General features: G+C 41.3%; 1 protein-coding gene across 3 annotated transcripts in view; it reads right to left on the reverse strand.

The window, feature by feature from the left end:
• Positions 1-21324, reverse strand: part of zfr (zinc finger RNA binding protein) — a 101237-nt gene that overhangs the window by 58550 nt on the left and 21363 nt on the right. For all 3 annotated transcript variants that reach the window (XM_041211935.1, XM_041211866.1, XM_041212008.1), the window contains 3 exons: positions 11161-11452; positions 9995-10118; positions 8667-8885 (listed from right to left, as the gene is read on the reverse strand). In XM_041211935.1, coding sequence (XP_041067869.1) covers positions 8667-8885; positions 9995-10118; positions 11161-11452 — 635 coding nt within the window. The remainder of the gene's footprint in view (positions 1-8666; positions 8886-9994; positions 10119-11160; positions 11453-21324) is intronic.

Raw genomic sequence — 21324 nt, forward strand, 5'->3', positions numbered from 1 at the left:
TAAATTGGGTCTTTGGTTTACCAATCTTCATATCACCGCCTACCAGTGCTTTTCTCCAGTTTTCCACTCTCATCTGCAACACCATTGACCATGGCACTTCCCATGTTACTTGCTCATGATAATCAGAAAGGGTAAGAGACTGATCTTTGGTGCAATCCAACTTTGGCTTTGAAACTCACTCTCCCCCACACTGCTTCTTACTCTTGTCTGGCACTCCTTGTACATGTCCTGCAATTCTCAGGTAATTCATTAATTCTACCACATCTCCAGACTTCCTTCCGAGGCACCAGGTTCAGGTAAGCCTTCTCTAGATTGACTAATACAATTTTCATGTTGCATTGGCCATCCCGATATGTCACCAACATTTATCTCAAAACAAATGGTGCTTCTTCCGGTATGAATCTGAACTGACCTTCGTGCATTTCCACTAATTTTCTCAGCCTCTGGTCCATGACTTCCTCGCCCATATTGAAGGTATGCGGTAGGAGTATAATTCCTCTGTATTTTTTGCAATCTTGAATGTCTACCTTTCCTTTGAATATTGGTACTAAAATGCTTTGCCTCTGAGCCCTTGGGATTTCCTCTCTCATCATAACTAAGTAGCTTGTTCAGGACCAGGACCCCATATACACCTAAGCAGGTCCATATTTCTGCAGGTATCTCATCCAGTCCTATTACGTTACCGTTTTCATTCCTTTCAGTGCTGTTGTGATTTCTTTGAGATCGATTTAGTTATCATTCCTCGATTTGCAGCTACCACTCGTCTTTGTTCTTGGGTTTGCTTAGTTCATAAGTCCGTTAAAGTATCGGCTCCAACTCCCTTTGATTTCTTCCTCATGCACTACACGTACTCCACCTGCACGCTTGATTGTACTTTTATTGACCAGGTCTTTGGTTAATCTATCTCTAGCAGCTGCTATTCTGAAGTTATCTTGGTGGCCCTCTTTGTTATCAAGACTTTCATATTTTTTTCAATGACCATGGATCTTTCTCTAGCAATCTCTTTCTTTGTATTCCTTTTTGCCACTCCTTCAGGGGCAGATAGTGGCAGAGTGATAATGTCACTAGATTAGTAATCCAGAGACGCAGGCTAATGGCCTGGGGAGCAAGGGCTCAAATCCCACCATGGCAGAGGTGGAATTTAAGTTCAATTAATAAATCTAGAATTGAGAGTTAGTCTCGGTAATGGTGACCATGAAACCATTATCAAAAGAACAACTGGTTCACTAATATGGCAAAGGCTAAGGGCCCTGACAACAGTCTAGCAATAGTGCTGAAGACTTGTGCTCCAGAATTTGCTGCACCCCTAGCCAAGTTGTTCCAGCACAGCTACAATACTGGCATCTACCCAGCAATGTGGAAAATTGCCCAGGTGTGTCCTGTACACAAAAAGCAGGGCAAACCTGTGATATCAATTGCTGTGCAAACCAAATCCCAGAGAGAAACTTGGCTTATGGGTCATACCATTTTTTTGTATTCTGAAAACAAGACGACGACGTACTGATCTCAGCAGTAAGCAGTCCACATTTGGGATTTTAAAAATTTAAAAGGAAATGTTTTATGAATAAAAGCAAACCTAAGCATATAAGGTTACAGTTACACAGTTAAATTATGTCTTACAAAACATTCCTCCAAAAAGACTCTTTACTTGGTCAGACCCACAAGTAAATACCTTCCCGCAACACTCCCTTGTAGATGTTTAACTATAAACATGCAGTAGCATTATCCAAGGCAAACTGTTGTAGCTTCAATAAGGGCATACAACATGACCTGTAACTCTTCCACTCTGCTATGAAAACTCAAACTTCCAAATAAAACTGCTTTTTGCAGCCCAAGACTTTTTGAGTCTTGACTGGATGGTCGATTCAAACTGCATCCTTCCCAGTCCATAGCTCCAATTGCTACATTACAGATCCAGCTCAACACAGCTACCCTAAGCTTGCCACAGTAATTCTACAATACATTTCTTCCCAGGTTCCATTGTTCTCACACCTCTTTGAAACTCAAATCCTTCCAAATATAAGATCTTCCATGTTTCTATCTTGACTTTGCTTTCGGGTCAATAAAATAGAATATCCCCACTTCTATTTATCTATGGAATTCCCGCAACATGTTCCTTGTTACCTCGGACTCCTCTTTGATATTCAAACAAACTCTTCACTTATCTAAAAATGCAAATGTTAGATCTAACCTCTCGACTTATACCTCAAACCTAACACCTCTTATCCTTTTCATGTTTTAAACCCCCCCAGACAACTGGTCTCCTATTAATGTTTGCCCAGCTTGATTAAATCACACACACTCACACAGGCACACAGCTTTTTTTCACAGAATAACACATTTCCCAAAAATGCTGAAAAAACATCCATTTCTCACAAATCCAACCCGGCCCATTACTGCCCTAGTCTACTCTCCATCAATAAAGTGATGGAAGGGGTTATCAACAGTGCTATCAAGTGGCACTTGCTTAGCAATAACCTGCTCACTGACGCCCAATTTGGGTTCTGCCTAGGCCACTCATCTCTTGACCTCATTACAGCCTTGGTTCAAACATGGACAAAAGAGCTTAACTCCCGGGGTGAGGTGAGGGTCACTGCCCTTGACATCAAGGCTGTGTTTGTCCGAGTATGACAACAAGAAGCCCTAGCAAAACTGGACTCAATGGGAATCAAGGAGAAAACTCTCCACTGTAGCACAAAGGAAGATGATTATGTTTGTAGGAGGTCAGTCATCTTAGCTCCAGGACATCACTGCAGGAGTTCTTCAGGGTAGTGTCCTAGGCCCAACCATCTTCAGCTGCTTCATTAATGACCTTCCTTCCATCATAAGGTCAGAAGTGGGGATGTTCGCTGATGATTGCACAATGCTCAGCACCATTTGCGACTCCTCCGATACTGAAGCAGTCCATGTCCAAATGCAGCAAGACCTGGACAATATGCAGGCTTGGGCTGATGTGGCAAGTAACATTCACGCTGTACAAGTGCCAATCAATCGCCACCTGCAAGAAGAGAATCTAACCATCACCCCTTGCCATTCAATGTTGAATCCCCTACTATCAACATCCTGAGGGGTTACCATTGACCAGAAACAGAACTGGACTAGCCATATAAACACCATGGCTACAAGAGCAGATCAGAGGCAAGGAAGCCAACAGCAAGTAACTTGCCTCCTGACTCCCCAAAGTCTGCCCACCATCTACAAGGCAGAAGTCAGGTGTGTGATGAAATACTCTCCACTTGCCTGGATGAGTGCAGCTCCAACAACACTCCAGAACCAACCAGGTCAATAAAGCCTGCTTGATTGACACCCCATGCACAAACAATCACTCCCTCCACCACCGCCGCACAGTTGCCACTGTGCACAGTGTGTACTACCCAGAAGAAGATGCATTGCAGGAACTCACCATGGATCCTTAGGCAGCACCTTTCAAGCCCATGACCGCTACCATCTAGAAAGAGAAAGGCAGCGGGCACATGGGAACACCAGAACCTGGAACATATGAACAAGGAGGAGTAAGCCATTCGGCCAATCAAGCCTGCTCCGCCATTTAATAAGATCATGGCTGATCTGATAGTAACCTCAAATCTGCATATAGTCTACCCGATAAGCAAGTGCACGGTAGTTTATCAAGAATCTATCCACTCATCTTAAAAATATTCAAAGGATCTGCTTCCAACGCCTTTTCAGGAAGTGAGCTCCAAAGGCTCACAGACCTCAAAGAAAAAAATGTTGCCTCATCTTTTTAAATGGCCGACCCCTTATTTTTAAAGTCACCCCTAATTCTAGATTCTCCCACAAGGGAGAAACATCCTCTCCACAACCACCCTGTCAAGATCCCTCAGGATCTTATGTTTCAATCAAATCACCTCTTACTCTTCTAAACTCCAGCAGATACAAGCCTAGTCTGTCCAACCTTTCCTCATAAGACAACCTACCCATTCCAGGCATTAGTCTGGTAAACCTTCTCTGAACTGCTTCCAACGCATTTATATCCTTCCTTAAATAAAGTGACCAACACTGTACAGAGTACTCCAAATGTGTTCTCACTAGTGCTCTGTATAACTTAAGCATAACCTCTCCATTTTTGTATTCAATTCCCTTCGAAATAAATGATAACATCTGATTAGCTTTCTTAATTACTTGCTGTACCTGCATATTAGCCTTTTGTGATTCATGCACTAAGACACCAAGATCCCTCTGCATCTCAGAACTCTACAATCTCTTCCTGCCAAAATGAACAATTTCACATTTCCCCAAATTATACTCCATTTGCCATATCTTACCCACTCACTTAACCTATCTACATCTTTTTGTAGTCTCATGATGCCCTCTTAACTTATTTTCTTACCCATCTTTGTCTCATCAGCAAATTTGGCAACCATCCTGTCCATCCCTTCATCCAAGCGATTTATATAAAATTATAAACAGTTGAGGTTCCAGCACTGATGCATGGCACACCACTCATTACATCTTGCCAACCTGAAAAAGACCCATTCTCTTCTTCCTGTTAGCTAGCCAATCTTCTATCCATGCCAATATGTTACCCCCTATACCACAAGCTTTATCTTCCACAATAACCTTTGATGTGGCATTTTATCAAATGCCTTCTAGAAATATAAGTACAGTACACCACCAGTTCTCCTTTATTCACAGCACTTGTTATTTCTTCAAAGGACTGCAATAAATTGGTTAAACATGATTTCCCTTTCAGAAAACCATGTTGACTCTGCCTGATTACCTTGAACTTAGCCAAGTGCCCTGCTGTAGCTTCTTTAATAATAGCTTCTAACATTTCCCTATGACAGATGCTAAGCTAACTGGCCTGTAATTGCCAGCTGTCTCCCCCACTTTTTGAATAATGATCTTCCAATCTAATGCGACCTTCCCCGAATCTAAGGAGTTTTCGGAAAATTAAAACCAACACATCAGTTATCTAGTGACTTCTTTTAAGACCCTAGGACGAAATCTATCAGGATTTGGGCACTTGTCAGCCAGCTCCAACAATTTATTCAGTACCAGTTCTCTGGTGATTGTAATTTTCCTGAGCTCTGCCCTCCATTCCATTTCCTGATTTACAGCTGCCTCTGGGGTGTTACTTGTATCCTTTATAGTGAAGACTGATGCAAAATACCTGTTCAATTCATCTGCCATCTCCTTGTTTCCCATTATCAATTCTCCAGGCTCACTTTCTATAGGGCCAACATTCACTTTGTTAACTCGTTCCTTTTTAAAATATGTATAGAAACTCTTACTATCTTCTTATATTTCTGGCTAACTTACTCTCATACTCCAATTTTTCCCTCCTTATTAATCTTTTAGTCATCCTTTGCTGTTCCTTATATTCTGCCCAATCTCCTGACCTTCCGCCTATCTTTGCACAATTATATATTCTTTAAGTTTGATACTATTTTTAACCTTTCTAGTTAGATGGTGTGTCCGCCCCTTGGACTTTTTCTTACTCGCTGGAATGAATCTATTCCGTTTATCCTGAAATAGCCCCTTAAATATCTGCCACAGGGAAATGCAGTTGACCAGTCAAAAAGTAAATTCAAAATGGAGATCAATAGATTTTTGTGCACTAAGGGATCAATCAAGGCAACGATGGGAAAGTGGAATTAATGCAGATGTTCAATTACGATCGCACTAAGTCACACAATGGGCCCCACGGCCCACTCCTGTCTCTTAACCAAAAAAAAACTGCACAATTATCGCAGGTCTTCTTCCAACTTAACTATTCTGTTTTGGCTCTATACCTCAGCACTCTTTTGTTTTATTCATTGCACTCTGCTGTAATTGGGTATGTTAAGCATAATGTTTGTTCAAACCCTACATTCAACTAAACCCTTGGCTATTTTAGGTATACAATGTACAACTAACAGAAAAGACTGAGCAGGCCAGGACTCTATATGACCTGATAGAGGTCTTGAAAATTATGAAGGTATTCAACAGGTTAGATGTAAAGGGATGTTTCCACTTATGCAAGTCCAAAACTAGAAGTCATAAATACCAGACAGTCACTAAAAAAATACAATAAGGAACTTAGGGGAAACATGTGTGGTGGGAATGTAGAAGTCCCCAACTTTTTTATTTGTTCATGGGGTGTGGGCATCACTGGCTAGGCCAGCATTTTTGCCCATTCCCAATTGCCCTCGAGAAGGTGGTGGAGTGCTGCCTCTTGAACCACTGTAGTCCATGGGATGAAGGAAAAACCCATGAAGCAGTTGAGACACATAGCATAGATGCATTTAAAGGGAAGCTAGGTAAGGAGGTGAGGGATAAAGGAACAGAAAAATACATTGTCAGGGTGAGGCAAAGATGGAAAAGGCTATTTCCATGCTGTATGCTCTCTCTCATTTTCACAGAGGCGCACGAGCACATTTCCAATTCAGTCACATAAGCATCTTCTAGGGTGGTTATGATTTTTTTTTAAATACAGGAAGACAATAAAGGTATTTGATAATTGGAGTTGTAGTTATGCTTTCCCCACATTTCTCCTTCCTCTGTCCGCACTCAAGTTTCTACACATACCCAGCACATCCCTTCAGCTTCCTCCTCTCATGCAGGATTTATGGAATTTCTCAGTATGCTTACTTGGTCACTCCATTTAGCGACATGCTGTCTCAAGTTAAGTATTTATCACTCATAATCAGCATTATGTCTTCTATTTATCCACTATCAAAGCGCAGAATCAACTCCCCAAACCTTGTTTTACAAATTTATACAGGTGCAAAAGAATATTTAAGGTACATCTTAATGTTTGTGCTAATTGTTTACATTCAAGACAGAAAAGCACCAGAATTGTTAGGACAAGGATAAACAATACCCTTAATTTTTAAACACATTCAAGTAGTTGTCAAGAAGGCCTTCCTGTCTTCCCACTTAGGTAGAAAATATTTAAATTAAATATTGCTTTGAGGGCCAGAAAAGAAAATCACGGCTGATTTTATTGGGCAATCAAAAATAGTCCAGCCACATGAACACCAAATCTGCAGTCGCTCTTGAAGCACCAACAAAACCAACTGCCACATCAGGAGTCTTTGGCAGCTGAAGCTGCTGGAAGACTCATTTTTCAAATTGTTAACTTTTGTCATATATTCCTGACTGAAAATGGGGGATACTGCTGCAAGTCTGGGGCTGGGAGCATAGGATACTCGAGTCACAATTTACAGATCCATGGGTCTGAAAGAACATTTAGATCCAGATACGCGAACAGTTCAATTCAAATCCCATTTTCTGAACCCCCATGCAAAATTAATTTCCATCACTATTTTAATTCATAGAAATAAAAATATAAACCCAAAAGCAATACAAATGGAAATCTGAAAGAAAAACAAAAAAATGCTGGAAAAGCTCAGCAGGTCTGGCAGCATCTGTGGAGAGAGAAACAGAGTTAATGTTTCGTGTCTGTATGACTTCTTCAGAGCTGAAAAGAAGTAGAAATGTGATGGCTTTTATACTTTTTAAGAGGGAGTGAAGCAAGATAGGTGGGAGCCCAAGGAAAAATTGACAAAGATGTCATGCATACAAGACAATGGAAGAGTTAAAGGTAGTAGTAAAGACTAAAGAAGGTGCTGATAGTGGCATAAAGGTAAGAGCAGAATGTGTTAATATCAGAACAAGGGCCAGCACTCTTGTGAAAGTACAACATAGAAACCAGTTACAGATGGCCCTATGGGGTGGGTGGGGGTGTGTGTGTGTGTGTGTGTGTGTGTGTGTGGGGGGGGGGGGGGAAATATTAAAAAGTGAATAAAAAATATTTTAAAAACTCAGTCTGAAAGTATGAACCAGACCTTCCTGTCGTTTGTCATTTCAACACACCATCTTGCACTCATGTCCACATGTCCATCGTTGGCCTGCTGTAATGTTCCAGTGAAGCCCAACGCAAACTAGAGATCAGCACCTCATCTTCCTATTAGACACTTTACAGCCTTCCAGACTTAACACTGAGTTCAACAACTACAGACCATAAACTCTCTCCTCTATCCTCACCCCTTTTATAATCCAACTTTTAAAAAAATATTCCAACCTTTTATTTATATCCTTTCTCCTTAACCTCCCCCGACCCCAGGCCATCAGTCACTGGTTTTCGTGCTGTGCTTTCACAGAGCGCTGACCCTTGTCCTGCTATTAACACATTCTGCTTGTACCTTTACGCCACTATCAGCACCTTCTTTAGTCTATACCACTACTGTTAACATTCCCTTGGTCCTGTGTCAATGACGTCTTTGTCAATCGCACCTTGGCTCCCATCTATCCCTGACCTATTTTGCTCCACATGGTCCACCCCTTCTTCAACAGTATAAAATCCATCACATTGCTATTTCTCTTTAGCTCTGAAGAGTCATGTAGACTGAAAACATTAACTCTGTTTCTCTCTCTCCACAGATGCTGCCAGACCTGCTGAGTTTTTCCAGCATTTTTTTGTTTTTATTCCATCAGCAGAGGTCTGGAAGCAGGTCACCTGGAGGTGGTAGAGATAGAAAAATAACTCCTCAGAAGGTATTTTGGGTGTATACATGTTGCCCAATAAAAGCACAAACTAACAGATAGAAACATGGGGGAAAAGATGTAACCACAACAGCAGAAAAGTGGAGTAAAAAGCTTTAAGAATGTTTCTATTTAGAATCCAAAGTCTATGTAAGAATTTTAAATACTTTATTCCTTACCAGTATAAGTCACAGCAGTCGAGCTGTATGTGCCACTTTGAGTATAGGACGGAACCACAGTGGCAGCTGCTGCAGCAGCCGGTTGCACTGTTGTGGACACTGGGTAAACAGTAAAGGTAGTAGTTGGGTTTGGTGTAGCTGGCTTTATTGCTGTCACTTGTCGAGTCTGTTGAGCTTGCGTGTATTGCGTTGCAGCTTGACTATATCCTGCCTTGGCAGCTGGAACAAAAAATGTTAATTATTAACTTGAGAACAGATTTAAAAGAATTCCAACAGAAAGAGACTTGTCATCGTTCCCTTTAAAAATTATACGTTTTGAATATAAGAGTCGAAATCTACTGATTCATCTCAACAGCAGTATCCTGCTGCTCAACATACTTCAACAACAAATCATACAGCACCTCTAATGTAATATATTGAAGTTACTTGGGACATTTTAAATGTAATAAAGCAAAATCAGATACAGAATCCCACAAAGTTTTAAGGCAGCTGGCCAAAAACTTGGTCAAAGATGTAGATTTTAAGGAGCATCTTAAAAAATGAGAGAGGTTTAGGGAAGGGATTCCAATGATTATGGTTTGGGTTGTTGAAGGCTCCAATGGTGGAGCCATTAAAATCAGAGATGCTCAAGAGGCCGGGAATTAGATGCATGACAGTATTTGGATTATAAGGCTGGAGATTACAGAGATAGGTATGATACATTGCTTGAAAATCGGCACTAAAAAAACATTTTTTTAAAAAAATCTCTGGTCATCTTATAATGGACCAGCAACTGGGAACTGTTTTGAAGTCCACTCTCCATCAGGAGAGCCTGAATCACCCAAACGTTACAACAAAATGAACTTTAAGAGTGAGCTCATATGGTTCACCCTTCAACAGCTTCCACGTCTCACTTTGAGAGTGGGTGAGGAGAGGAGGATCAGTCAAGTGACAGGGAAAAAGGGCCAATATTCCTCCGCTTCCAAAAGGGGTCATGTGCAATTATGCTGTTCACCTTTCTACTGTGTCTTACTCAGTCCATACAGAATGAGAAACAGACCGGCATGTTAAAAGTAATAAGGAAAGAGCACTGAAAATATATACCATAGTAACAATATCATTCTAATCCAGTCAGGTGAACACTTGCATTATCAAATAGTACATCAGCTGTGTACTTTTATTTTATACAAACAGTGTAGTGTAGACAAACTTTTCATTGACATTATTAAGATCCAATACCAATATACAGAATGCACAGCAAATCCTATGTTTAAATGTATTGTTTTGTGGTTTACAGACCGTGCCATAATTTAATTTGATTACGATTTCCTCAACAGTATCAGACTCACCAGCTTGATAGTAGGCTTCTGCAGCAGTTGGTTGTGGCTGAGCTGCAGCAGCAGGTTGTTGGTAGTATTGTTTGCTGTCATAGGCTATAGCTGGTGCTGTGGAACGCACATATGTATAGGTATCCTAAATTGAAAAGAATCAATTGAAATTGCTGGATAACAACTCAGTCTATTAATTTCACGTAGGTAATGTGTTCTAGACCCATATTACTGGTCAACTTTGGCTGTGTCATTACAAAACACAGAGAATCAACTTATTTGTTCAAAAAAAGACCACGTTTAACAAATATATGTGATGTTCATTAAAGCCCTGCACAAACCTTAATTACAAAAATGACTTTACAAATCAACTGCATTATACACTGAAAGCTGCTGTTCAAATGAGAATTTAATGGACTCTAGGTCCTGGTTTTGAACCTGGTGCACAAACAAGTTATAACCCAGAAAACAAATATTACATTTGAGATTTCTATTTAAAATAAAATACTGGGAGCCTTGGAAGTATTAAGAATTATCATAGGAGGCAACTTGACCCAATCTAACTACTGGTATGCTAGTGCCAGTTCTACACCTGAAGTTATCGACTCTCCTTGATCTTTCCTCATCTTTTAATAGTTTTCTTTCTGAAATATTTAACCAATTCTCCTTCAAAATGATAGTCTTGCTCTGTGACAATTATGCTAAACTATGCCTTATTCTGATATTCCTCTGCAAAAATTTTTATGCACCTGCTTCTTCAGCTTCAGATGAATTTATGGCGCCTTGTTACACTTCTTTAGCCAACAAATGATTTATCCTCTCAAAAACTTCAATTTTAAAACCTCTGATTCCCATTTGACCTTTTCTATCTCGCCCTTGATACTAATTGTTCCAAAACAAAGATTCAAAAACAATTCCTTGTAATTTGATTGTACCGTGATACAAGTTGTCAACACGGTTTTGATATACACAAACCCACAAGATATTTCCTTTTATGAAAATTGCCACAAAACGGTTAGTGACTACTGTTCATCAGTCATTCTCCAACCATGTATATTGCTTTGTTTAGTTTTCCTGGAGGTGTGGGAAGAAATATTAGAGAATAAAAGAGATGTATCTTTGTAAAAAAAAATGTTCTGAACAACAATTAAGATGAGATCAATAACTATTTGATACTTAGGTCATACCTGATAATTTTGCGATGTGACTGGTGGAGGTGGTGGAGGAGCTTCTTGCTGCCGCTGCGTGTATCCATAATCTGCTGCAGTATGTGCTGTTTGGTACCCTCCATAGGCTGCTGTGGCAGCAGCAGCTGCAGCAGCAGCAGCAGCAGCAGCAGGAACAGGTCTGGCTGCTGTAGCAGCAGCTGCAGGAGCGTAGGCTGCTGTCACAGCATGAGCAGCTACTGGGGCCTGATGGACTGTGTAGCTGCCAGCTGTGGTTGGATGTGAGTATGCAATGCCCGTGGCCGGCTGTTGGCTGGTCAAAAAGACAAAAAAACAATTTTCAATCTCCAGAAAACTCAAAAACCTTTAATCAGCTGTGCTGCAACAAGTTCATCATAAAGTCACAATAGTTTTTTCCAAAAATGTAAGCATAGATAGGTAGTGACATTTTTTCTAAGTGTAGAAAATAATTTTAACATAGAAACAGAGAATGGGAGCAGGAGTAGGTCATTCAGCCCTTTGAGCCTGCTCCGCCATTCAATATGATCATGGCTGATCATCTATCTCAACGCCATACTCCTGTTCTTTCCCTGTACTCCTCGACAACTTTTAGAGCCTAGGAATTTATTTGCTTCTTAAATACTTTCAGTGATTTGGCCTCCACAATCTTCTCTGGTAGAGAATTCCAGAGATTCACCACCGTCTGATTGAAGACATTTCTCATCTCAGTCCTAAATGGCTGACTCCGTATCCTGAGACTGTTATCCCTTGTTCTAGAACCCCCAGCTAGAGGGAATATCATCCCTGCATCCAGTTTGTCCAGCCCTGTCAGAGTTTTATGCATTTCCATGAGGCCCCCTCTCGTTCTTCTAAACACCAATGAATACAGGCCTAATTGACCCAATCTCTCTTCATAGGACAATCCTGCCATTCCAGGAATCAGTCCGGTGAACATTCTTCCTCTATGGCAAGTATATCCTTTCTTAGGTAAGGAGACCAAAACTGCACACAACTCTCCAGGTGTGGTCTCACCAAGGCCCTGTACAACTGCAGTAAGACAGTACTCCTGTACTCAGGTCCTCTTGCAACAAAGGCCAACACTTATTTGCCTTATTAACTGTTTGCTGCACCTGCATGCTTGCTTTCAATGATTGGCGTACAAGAACACCAAGGTCCCTTTGTACATCAACGTTTCCCAATCTATCACCATTTAAATAATACTCTGCCATTCTGTTTTTCCTACTGAAGTGGTTAAATTCACACTTTCCAAGTTATACTGCATCTACCGTGTATTTGCCCACTCACTCAAACTGTCTAAAATGCCTTGCAGCCTCTCAACACCTCCTCACAATTCACGTTGCCACCAAGATTCACATCATCAGCAAATGTGGAAATATTACATTTAGTTCCCTCATCCAAATCATTGGTATATATTGTGAATAGCTGGGGCCCAAGGACTGATCCCTGAAGCACACCACTCATCATAGCCTGCCACTCCGAAAATTTATTCCTACTCTATTTCCTGTCTGCTAACCAATTCTCAATCCACGCAAATATATTACCCCCAATCCCATGTGCTTTAACTTAGCACACTAACCGCTTATGTGGGACTTTAGCAAAAGGTTTCTGAAAATCCAAATGTAACACATCCACTGGTTCTCCCTTATCTATTTTGCTAGTTATGTCCTCAAAAATCTCCAGTAGGTTTGTCAAACATGATTTTGCTTTCATAAACTCATACAGACTTTGCCTAATCCCATTGATATTTTCTAAGTGTCCTGTTATCACATCCTTTATAATAGACATTTCACCTACTACTGATGTGAGGCTAACCAGTCTTCATTTTCAGCTCGGATCACCCTATTGCTAACAAATTGGTTTGCATGATTACCTGAAGCAGAGCGAGAAGAATTTTAGTCCAGAGACTGAATTTAAAAAATATAATAATTCATGGGATGTGGGCAATAATTGACTGGGTTGGATTTGTCCTGTTTTGTGTGTGCAGGACATACCTGGGCATTTTTCCACATAGCTGGATAGGTGTCAGTGTTGCAGCTCTACCGGAACAGCTTGGCTAGGGGCGCAGCAAATTCTGGAGTACAGGTCTTCAGTACTATTGCTGGAATATGGTCAGGGCCCATAGCCTCTGCAGCATTCAGTGCCTTCAGCCATTCCTTGATATCACGTGTGTTTTAGTTTCACCAGATTGACACTTCATTTTTAGGTAGGCCAGGTCTTGCTCCTGGCATGCTCGCAATCACCTCTTCATTGAACCAGGGTTGATTCCCTGGCTTGGTAGTAATGGCAGAGTGAGGGATATCCCTGGCCACGAATTTACAGATTGCGGTCGAGTAAAATTCCGCTGCTGCTGATGGCCCATAGCGCCTCATGGTTGCTCAGCCTCGAGTTGCTAGATCTATTTGAAATCTATCCCATTTAGCACGGTGGTAGTGAATCGCAACATGGTGGTAGTGAATCGCAACATGATGGTGGGTATCCTCAATGTGAAGATCGGACTTTGTCTACACAAGGAGAGCGCGATGATCACTCCTCCTGATACGATCATGGATAGATGCATTTGCGGCAGGCAGATTGGTGAGGAAGAGGTCAAATATGGTTTCCCCCCTTGTGCTGGTTCCCTCACCACTTGTTGCAGACCCAGTCTAGTAGATATGTCCTTTAGGACTCAGCCAGCTCAGTCAGTAGTGGTGCTGAGCCACTCTTGGTGATGGACATGGAAGTACCCCACCCAGAGTACATTCTGCGCCCTTGCGACCCTCCATGCTTCCTCCAAGTGGTGTTCTTGATGAAGGAGCATGGAGTCATCAGCTGGGTGGGGGGGGCAGCACATGGTAATCAGCAGGTTTCGTTGCCCATGTTTGATCTGATGCCATGAGTTGATGCTGAGGACAACAGGGCAACTTCCTCCCAACTGTATACCACTGTGCCGTCACCTGCTGGTCAGACAGGGCAGATCGAGGGATGGTGATGGTGATGTCCAATTCCGTGAGTATGATTATGTCAGGCTGTTACTTGACTAGTCTGTGAGACAGCTCCCCCAATTTCTGCACAAGGCCTCAGATGTTAGTACGGACTTTGCAGGGTCAACAGGGCTAAGTTAGCCATTGTAATTTCCTGTTGATGTCAGGTGTTTTTTGTGGTTTGACACAATTGAGAGAACATTTAAGAGTAAACCATTGTTGTAGGTGGGAGTCACATGCAAGCCAAACCCAGTGAGAATGACAGATTTCCTTCCCTAAAGGGCATTAGTGAACCAGATGGGTTTTTACAACAATCAACAATGGTTGTGTGACTTTTAACTCCAGAATGAATTCAAATTCCACCATCTGTCGTTGTGGAATTTGAACCCGTGTCCCCAGAGCATTACCATGGGTCTCTGGATTACTAGTCCAATGACAATACCACAACAACACTACTTCCACCTGCTCCCAAGCTGGTAGTGCAGAACTTCAGCAGTATTTGTCTTTTTCTCCTCAGTCTAACGTGATGGAGTCTAAACCCCGTATGTATACAAACTATGTGTTCATACCAGATAGGTGACATCTTCCAGCTGTTGTCCCAGGTCTTAGTTTCCTCATCAGCTACACAACCTGCTTTCAGCTAAGTGCAAAAGGCAACTCATTAAACACCGTAAAGCTCCTGACATTAAATTCTGCTGCCAATATCAGATATACTTGTCGCTAATTGCTTAACCCAGATCCTCATCAAAGGGGCATTGACAAAGGCGTACCTACCTCATTCACAAATGAGGCTCCAATTAACCAAATGCCCACCACACAACTTAGTCCTAGGTATGAAACATGGACCACAGAAACCTGCAATATACCTGGGTGACCTGAACCATGAAGGGGAACTGTTTGGACACGTGCTACACACCACATACTTAACCAGTATTTGAACTTACCCATCGTTGAAGAGAAGACAGAGCATGCTGCCAAAGAAATGCAACTATTATCCACTAACATGCATCCTCCCTTGTACTGAAATGAACAACTGGACAAGCACTCCTGGATCTTTTTCGCACTTTTAAAAGTAGACAAGGCCCATGATTACTCAAAGCTCTTGTGTGAAGTGCACTTCATTCAGATGCTAGAGGGTTTGTCATTATGTCAGCCATCATTAGGTTCAATTATCAGGACAATTTTAAATCAAGCACTTCTGTTGGACAGTTTAAGTTTTTGGGTCTTTTGCTCCCGTCTTGCTATAGGTACTTAGCTTTTGTATTTTAGATTATGAATGTCTTCACTGACTCAGACTTATAGGTGTGTTATTGAGATCAAGTCCAGGATAAAGTGAAAACCTCTAAATTGTCATAGCCAAGGGATCTATTACAACATCAGACCACGTTTTTATTTAACCTCTTGAATAGCTTTGATAGAAATTAATACAATTGCTATGCTATGGTATTACTTTACATTTAAACTTTAGACATGCTATTCTTATACTTCAAAAGAAGCCAACTGGCTAGATACATCTTTCTGAAGCTTTGATATCAGCCAAAATGAATTTTCCAAAAAACTGCAGATATGACAGTTATGACTAGCTAAATTAAATGGCCTACTTATTGCAAGCTCATTTTTTAAAAACAACACTGCAGAAGCTAGCACTTAATTTAACATTATCTGCACCAACAGCCTCAGTGCAGATTGAAAACTATTTGCAAGTTTCATGCACCAGATCAGAAGCATCCAGCAATAAGAATGTCTTTTTTCAAAAATAAAAGGTCAGGTTGATCAGAGGTTAAACCTTTCAATTCTTCAATCAATATGATGTTTCGATTTTTGTACATTAGTGATGTGACATCCTTTCATTTCTAATATTTGTTTTTAAGCGACAGCTATTTGCATTCATACAGGCAAGACAGATGAATATTTTCATGTAGAACACAGTTTATATTTTTGTAGAAATATCTATTTTATTACTGATATAAACCATTCAAATTGGATCTCTATCTCTGACAGGTCACATCTTCAAAATGCAATAGGGATCTCCCACATGCCAACTATCCCCATTGCCTACTACTCACCAGCCTGAGTCTTCCACCCACTCTAACCTAGGAACCCTATTTTTGACAACCATCTCCCCTCCTGCCTCAAAGCCTATTTTGCCTATGGTAGCCACTGCTTGCTCCCTCAATCCCAAGTCCTCTTTCTTGCCTCTAATCTACCAGGCATCAACAACAGTTTTTTTGTTCTTCAAGCACCACATTGCTCCCCTTTAAAACTGCTATCAACACAACCCTTAAAAAACCTACACTCAACCTATCTACCCTCTCCAAATACTGTACCATCACTTAATATTCCTTTCTAAGTTGCCATCTACCTAGTGTGACTGCCTTTCACAAAATTCACTTTTCAAATCCCTCCAGTCTAATTTCCACCAAAACTACCACCACCAAAATCACAATGTCTGAGCAAACATGGTAACTTAGCCCTCCCCATCCTCTTTGTTTCATATAAGTGCCTACGCTATCATCTTTCATCCAGCTCCCTAGGAGTGCCCTTTCTCACAACAGTAGATTACAGTCCCAAATTTCTTATAGGAACTTTAAGGAAGACATTTTCTTTTAAAAAGACATACAAGCAAGGGCATGGAGTAAAATATGGTTGAGAATGTAAAGTAACCACTTTCTGGAAAATTCCTATCTGGATTATATTGACTGACTAGTCCAGAGAGATCATGGAATGTCACACCTGAAGTGTCAAGGCCTACTTCAAGCAGAGGCACTTGAAAGGAAGAGATGAAATGCAGAAGACTGAACTTTAATCTCCTGGGGTTGCGAAGACCACGGAGTCTGATTATCTCAGAAGAAACCATCTCCTGTTGAGTTATATCTCAGAGCGCAAAAATGATCAGAGTTAGAAGAAAATGGACTCTGGGCAAAAGACATTTTTGTTTTTCCCTTCCAGGAATACATAAGGAAAGGTGTTAAAAAGCTAGCTGCAGACCTGATCTATGTTTTCTAGTTCTGGTGTGCTAGTGAGAGTCACAGCAGATGATCAGCTTGACACCACCTAGCAGCTTGAAGGCAAAGGCTCTCTTTCTCTGTTACTGGAGGCAAGTCAGCAAAGCTGCAATCAAAAAGGAAATAAGACTGCTTCTTCAGCTAACTTGTGTCTCTCCAAACCAACTGCTAAACTGCCAAAGTCAGTTCTGCTGGAATCAGCCAACTTAATGGCCACAACGTTTCACTATCTACGCCTCATGGATAAGCCAAAGAGTGATTCATATTTCTTTTTTAGCTTTTGTTTTTGGACTCAATTTCTCATTTCTAGTGTGTGTGTATGTGTGTGGCATTTTTATTTTTTTCCCTTCGGATTTTTAGTAACTAATAAATTTACTCTAACTCAAGAAAGTATGGTAAAATTGGCTCCTTCTAAAACATTGATACCTTTTCCCAGTCCAAATGTATTTAAGAGGGAAGGGATCCCTTTTAAATTAACCTTGTTGCGACCAGCTGAGGGGGTTGAATAAAGAAGGGGAGCCAGGTCATTCTTCCTCATCTGGGAACATAACAAATTAGGGTCCCATTTGGGAAGTTAACAATTTGGGGTATCTCGCCTGGGATCATAAATTGGGGAACGTCACCCAAGGGGCAGTAGTAACACCTTTATGGTTTGATTCGTACTAATTCAAACACAGCCAGTATATCTACAACAGCACCTCCTTCAACTGCAACGTCTCTCGTTATGGGTTAGCACAGAATAGGAGGCCATTCAGCCCATCAAAGTTCGCATCCTGCAATGTTTTCTCCTTCCAGTATTTATCCAATTCCCTTAGAATTTACTATCAAATCTATATGCACCACCTAAAGAGGCAGTTCATTCAAATTACCGCAGAGGGCTGTAGAGGCTAGGTCGTTAAGTATATTCAAGATTGAGATAGACAGATTTTTAATTAGTAAGGGAATCAAGGGCTATGGAGAAAAGGCAGGAAGTGGAGTTGAGGATTATCAGATCAGCCATGATCTCATTGAATGGTGGAGTATACTAGATGGGCTGAATGGTCTACTTCTGCACCTACATCTTATGGACTTAAAAGGAACAAATTCCAGAGCTTATTGCCAAGGCTGCACTAGTACGATCAAATAAATGCTGGCCCAGCCAGCGAAGCCCACATCCCATGAATGAATATAAAATAAAATCAGGGGTGCAGAATTGGTGGGTCAGAAAGGGGCACAGAGATAAGGAGTGATGAGGGGATGAATGAATTAAAAAAGAATGGGAATTCTTAAACAATAAGAGTCATTGCCAGAAAGTCAACAACACTGGAGTGACGGAAGAGGAGGACTTGATGCAAGTTAGGATACGGGCATCAGGTCTTTGAACCAGTTCAGGTATTCATTCGGAGGGTGCAAGGTGGGAAGCCAGTTAGCATTTGAATTGTAAAATAAATTTGCCTTTTCGGTGTATAGTGTGCGATAACATTCTTGGTACATGTGAAGTCATGGGTAGACAATTTGTACAAATTTTATAATGTTTATTTTTTTTTCCTATTTATTCATTCACAGGATGTGCGCGCTGCTGGCAAAGCCAGCATTTATTGTTCAACCCTAACTGCTCTCAAGAAAGTAGTGGTGAGCAATGTTTCCTCTACCTTTCCCACCCATGCAGAGAATGAATATTATGTGCACCATGGAATGAATATTATGTGCACCAGCTCGAGTATTTTCTTCACTTAAAACTGTGAATTGCGAAGAAAATATCTTGGGCCATAATGGCGGCGAGAGTTCAGGCAGTAGTGGGGCCAATACACGGTCTGTGGGTTCAGAGCCACATTCAGAAACAAAAATAGAGGTGTGATATCACAGGGATGTCATGAGTTGACTGGCTGGTGAGTATCACTGCTTAGGGGCTGTGCTTAAAGAACTGGCGGATTAAAAATGATAAAAATATTTAGTAGTAATAAGGAAGTGACTAGCTGGTGAGTTTTTTTAAGAAAGGTTTACTATTACTAATAAGGTATGTTAAGTATTGGTAGGATTTATTAGAATTGCTAAGTTTTACTGATTAATAGAGAAATGACAGGGCAACTGCAACCTCCAGAGTGTACATCCTGTACTATGTAAGAACTCCAGGATACTTTTGTGCTCTGGATAACCATTTGTGCAAGAAGTGTTGTCTGTTGCAGCAGCTTGAGCTCTGGGTTTTGGAACTTGAGCAGGAGCTGGTGTCACTGTTGAGAACTTTGTGAATAGCATGTTCATAGATGTGGTCACCTTACAGCTTAAGAGCATGCTGGAAGAGAGGGAATGGGTGACTACCAGGCAGTCAAAAAGGAATAGGGAGGTGGTGCAGGAGTCCTCTGAGTGCATCCCACTCTCCAGCTACTTTTCAGTTCTGAATACTGATGAAATTGATGGTTCATCTGGCGATTGCAGCCAAAGCCAAGTCCATGGCTCCACCGATGGCTCAGCTGCACAGGGGGATGTAAGGAAGACTGGAAGAGTGATAGTGATCAGTGATTCAATAGTTAGGGGGAAGAGATAGGCATTTCTGCAGCTGCAGGAATAAATCCCAGATCATTTGTTGCCTCCCTGGTGTCAGGGTCAAGAATGTCACTGAGCATGTAACGAGTGGTGTGCCACAGGGATCAGTGCCGGGGCCTCAACTTTTTACAATTTATATAAATGACTTAGATGAAGAGACAGATGGTACTGTTGAAAAATTTGCTGGCAGCACAAAGATAGGTCAGAAAGCAAGTTGTGACGAGGACTTAAGGAGGCTACAAAGTGACATAGATAAGTTAAGTGAGTGGGCAAAGATCTGACAAATGGAGTATAATGGGGGCGTGTGAAATTGTCCATTTTGACAGGAAGAATAAAAAGTGAGAGATTGCAAAGCTCAGATTCAGAGGATCTGGGTGTCCTAGTGCACGAATCGCAAAAGGCTAGTATGCAGGTACAGGAAGTAATTAGGAAAGCTAATAGAATGTTACAGTTTATTGTAAGGGGAATTGAATACTAAAGTAGGGAAGTTATGCTTCAGCTGTACTGAATACTGACGAAATTGATGGTTCATCTAGAGATTGCAGCCAAAGCCAAGTTCACGGGTGAGACACAGCCAGAGTACTGGTGTCCTTGTTTAAGGAGGGATGTAAGTGCGTTAGCAGTTCAGAGAATGTTTACTAGACTAATACCAGGAACAGGCGGGTTTTATTATGAGGAAAGGTTGGACATGTCAGACTTGTGGAGTTTAGAAGTGTAAGAGGTGACTTGATCGAAACCTTCAAGATCCTGAGGGGTCTTGACAGCGTGATATGGAAAGGATGATTCCTCTTCTGTGAGAATCTAGAACTAGGAGTCATGGTATAAAAATAAGGGATCACTCATTTAAAACAGAGATGAGGACAAATTTTTAATCTCCAAGGGCCCTGAGTCTTTGGAGCTTTTCTTCAAAAGGGAGTGGAAACGGGGTCTTTAAATACTTTTAAGATCGATCGAGATCGATTTTTCATAAACAAGTGGGTGAAAGATTATCGGGGTAGGCAGGAGGATACAGATCAAATACTATCTTATTGAATGGCGAAGCAGGCTCAAGAGGCCAAATGGCCTACTCCTGCCCCATGTTCATATATTCAGTTGCAGAGTGCTTTGAGGTGGGAGCCAGAATAATCAGAAGCTGTGGTTTAGATTGGCATGAACGACATAGCCAAAAAGAAGAATGTGTCCTGCAGTCGAATTTAGGGAGCTGGGCAGGAAAAAATAGGAAGGACGACCTCAAAAGTAGTCATCTCCGAATTACTCCCAGTACCACACACTTGAGTATAGAAATAAGAGGATAAAGCAGATGAATGCGTGGCTAGGAAGGTGATGCAGGAGGGAGAGCTTTAGATTCTCAGGACATTGGGACATGCTTTGGGCAGTGGGAGTGGGTGGGGTAGGGGAATGGGGCCTGTACAGGCCAGATTAGGTTACAACTAAACAGAGCCTGGGCTAAGTTCCTTGTGGGGTGTTTTGCTTGTGCCATGGGGAAGGTTTGAACCTAAGGTTGGCAGGATTGTGGGAACCAGGAGATAACACAAAACTAAGGTACGCAGAATACTGGGAGAGATAAACAGCACTAGAGTAGGGAATAATAAGTTAATAAGTAGGGTCAGAGGAAAAGAGAAAGTAATAAAGTCTAAATCAGGGTTACTGCACATGTATGAATGCACAGAGTGCAG

This window comes from Carcharodon carcharias, chromosome 1 (genome assembly GCF_017639515.1).
Source record: "Carcharodon carcharias isolate sCarCar2 chromosome 1, sCarCar2.pri, whole genome shotgun sequence".
Lineage (NCBI taxonomy): Eukaryota > Metazoa > Chordata > Chondrichthyes > Lamniformes > Lamnidae > Carcharodon > Carcharodon carcharias.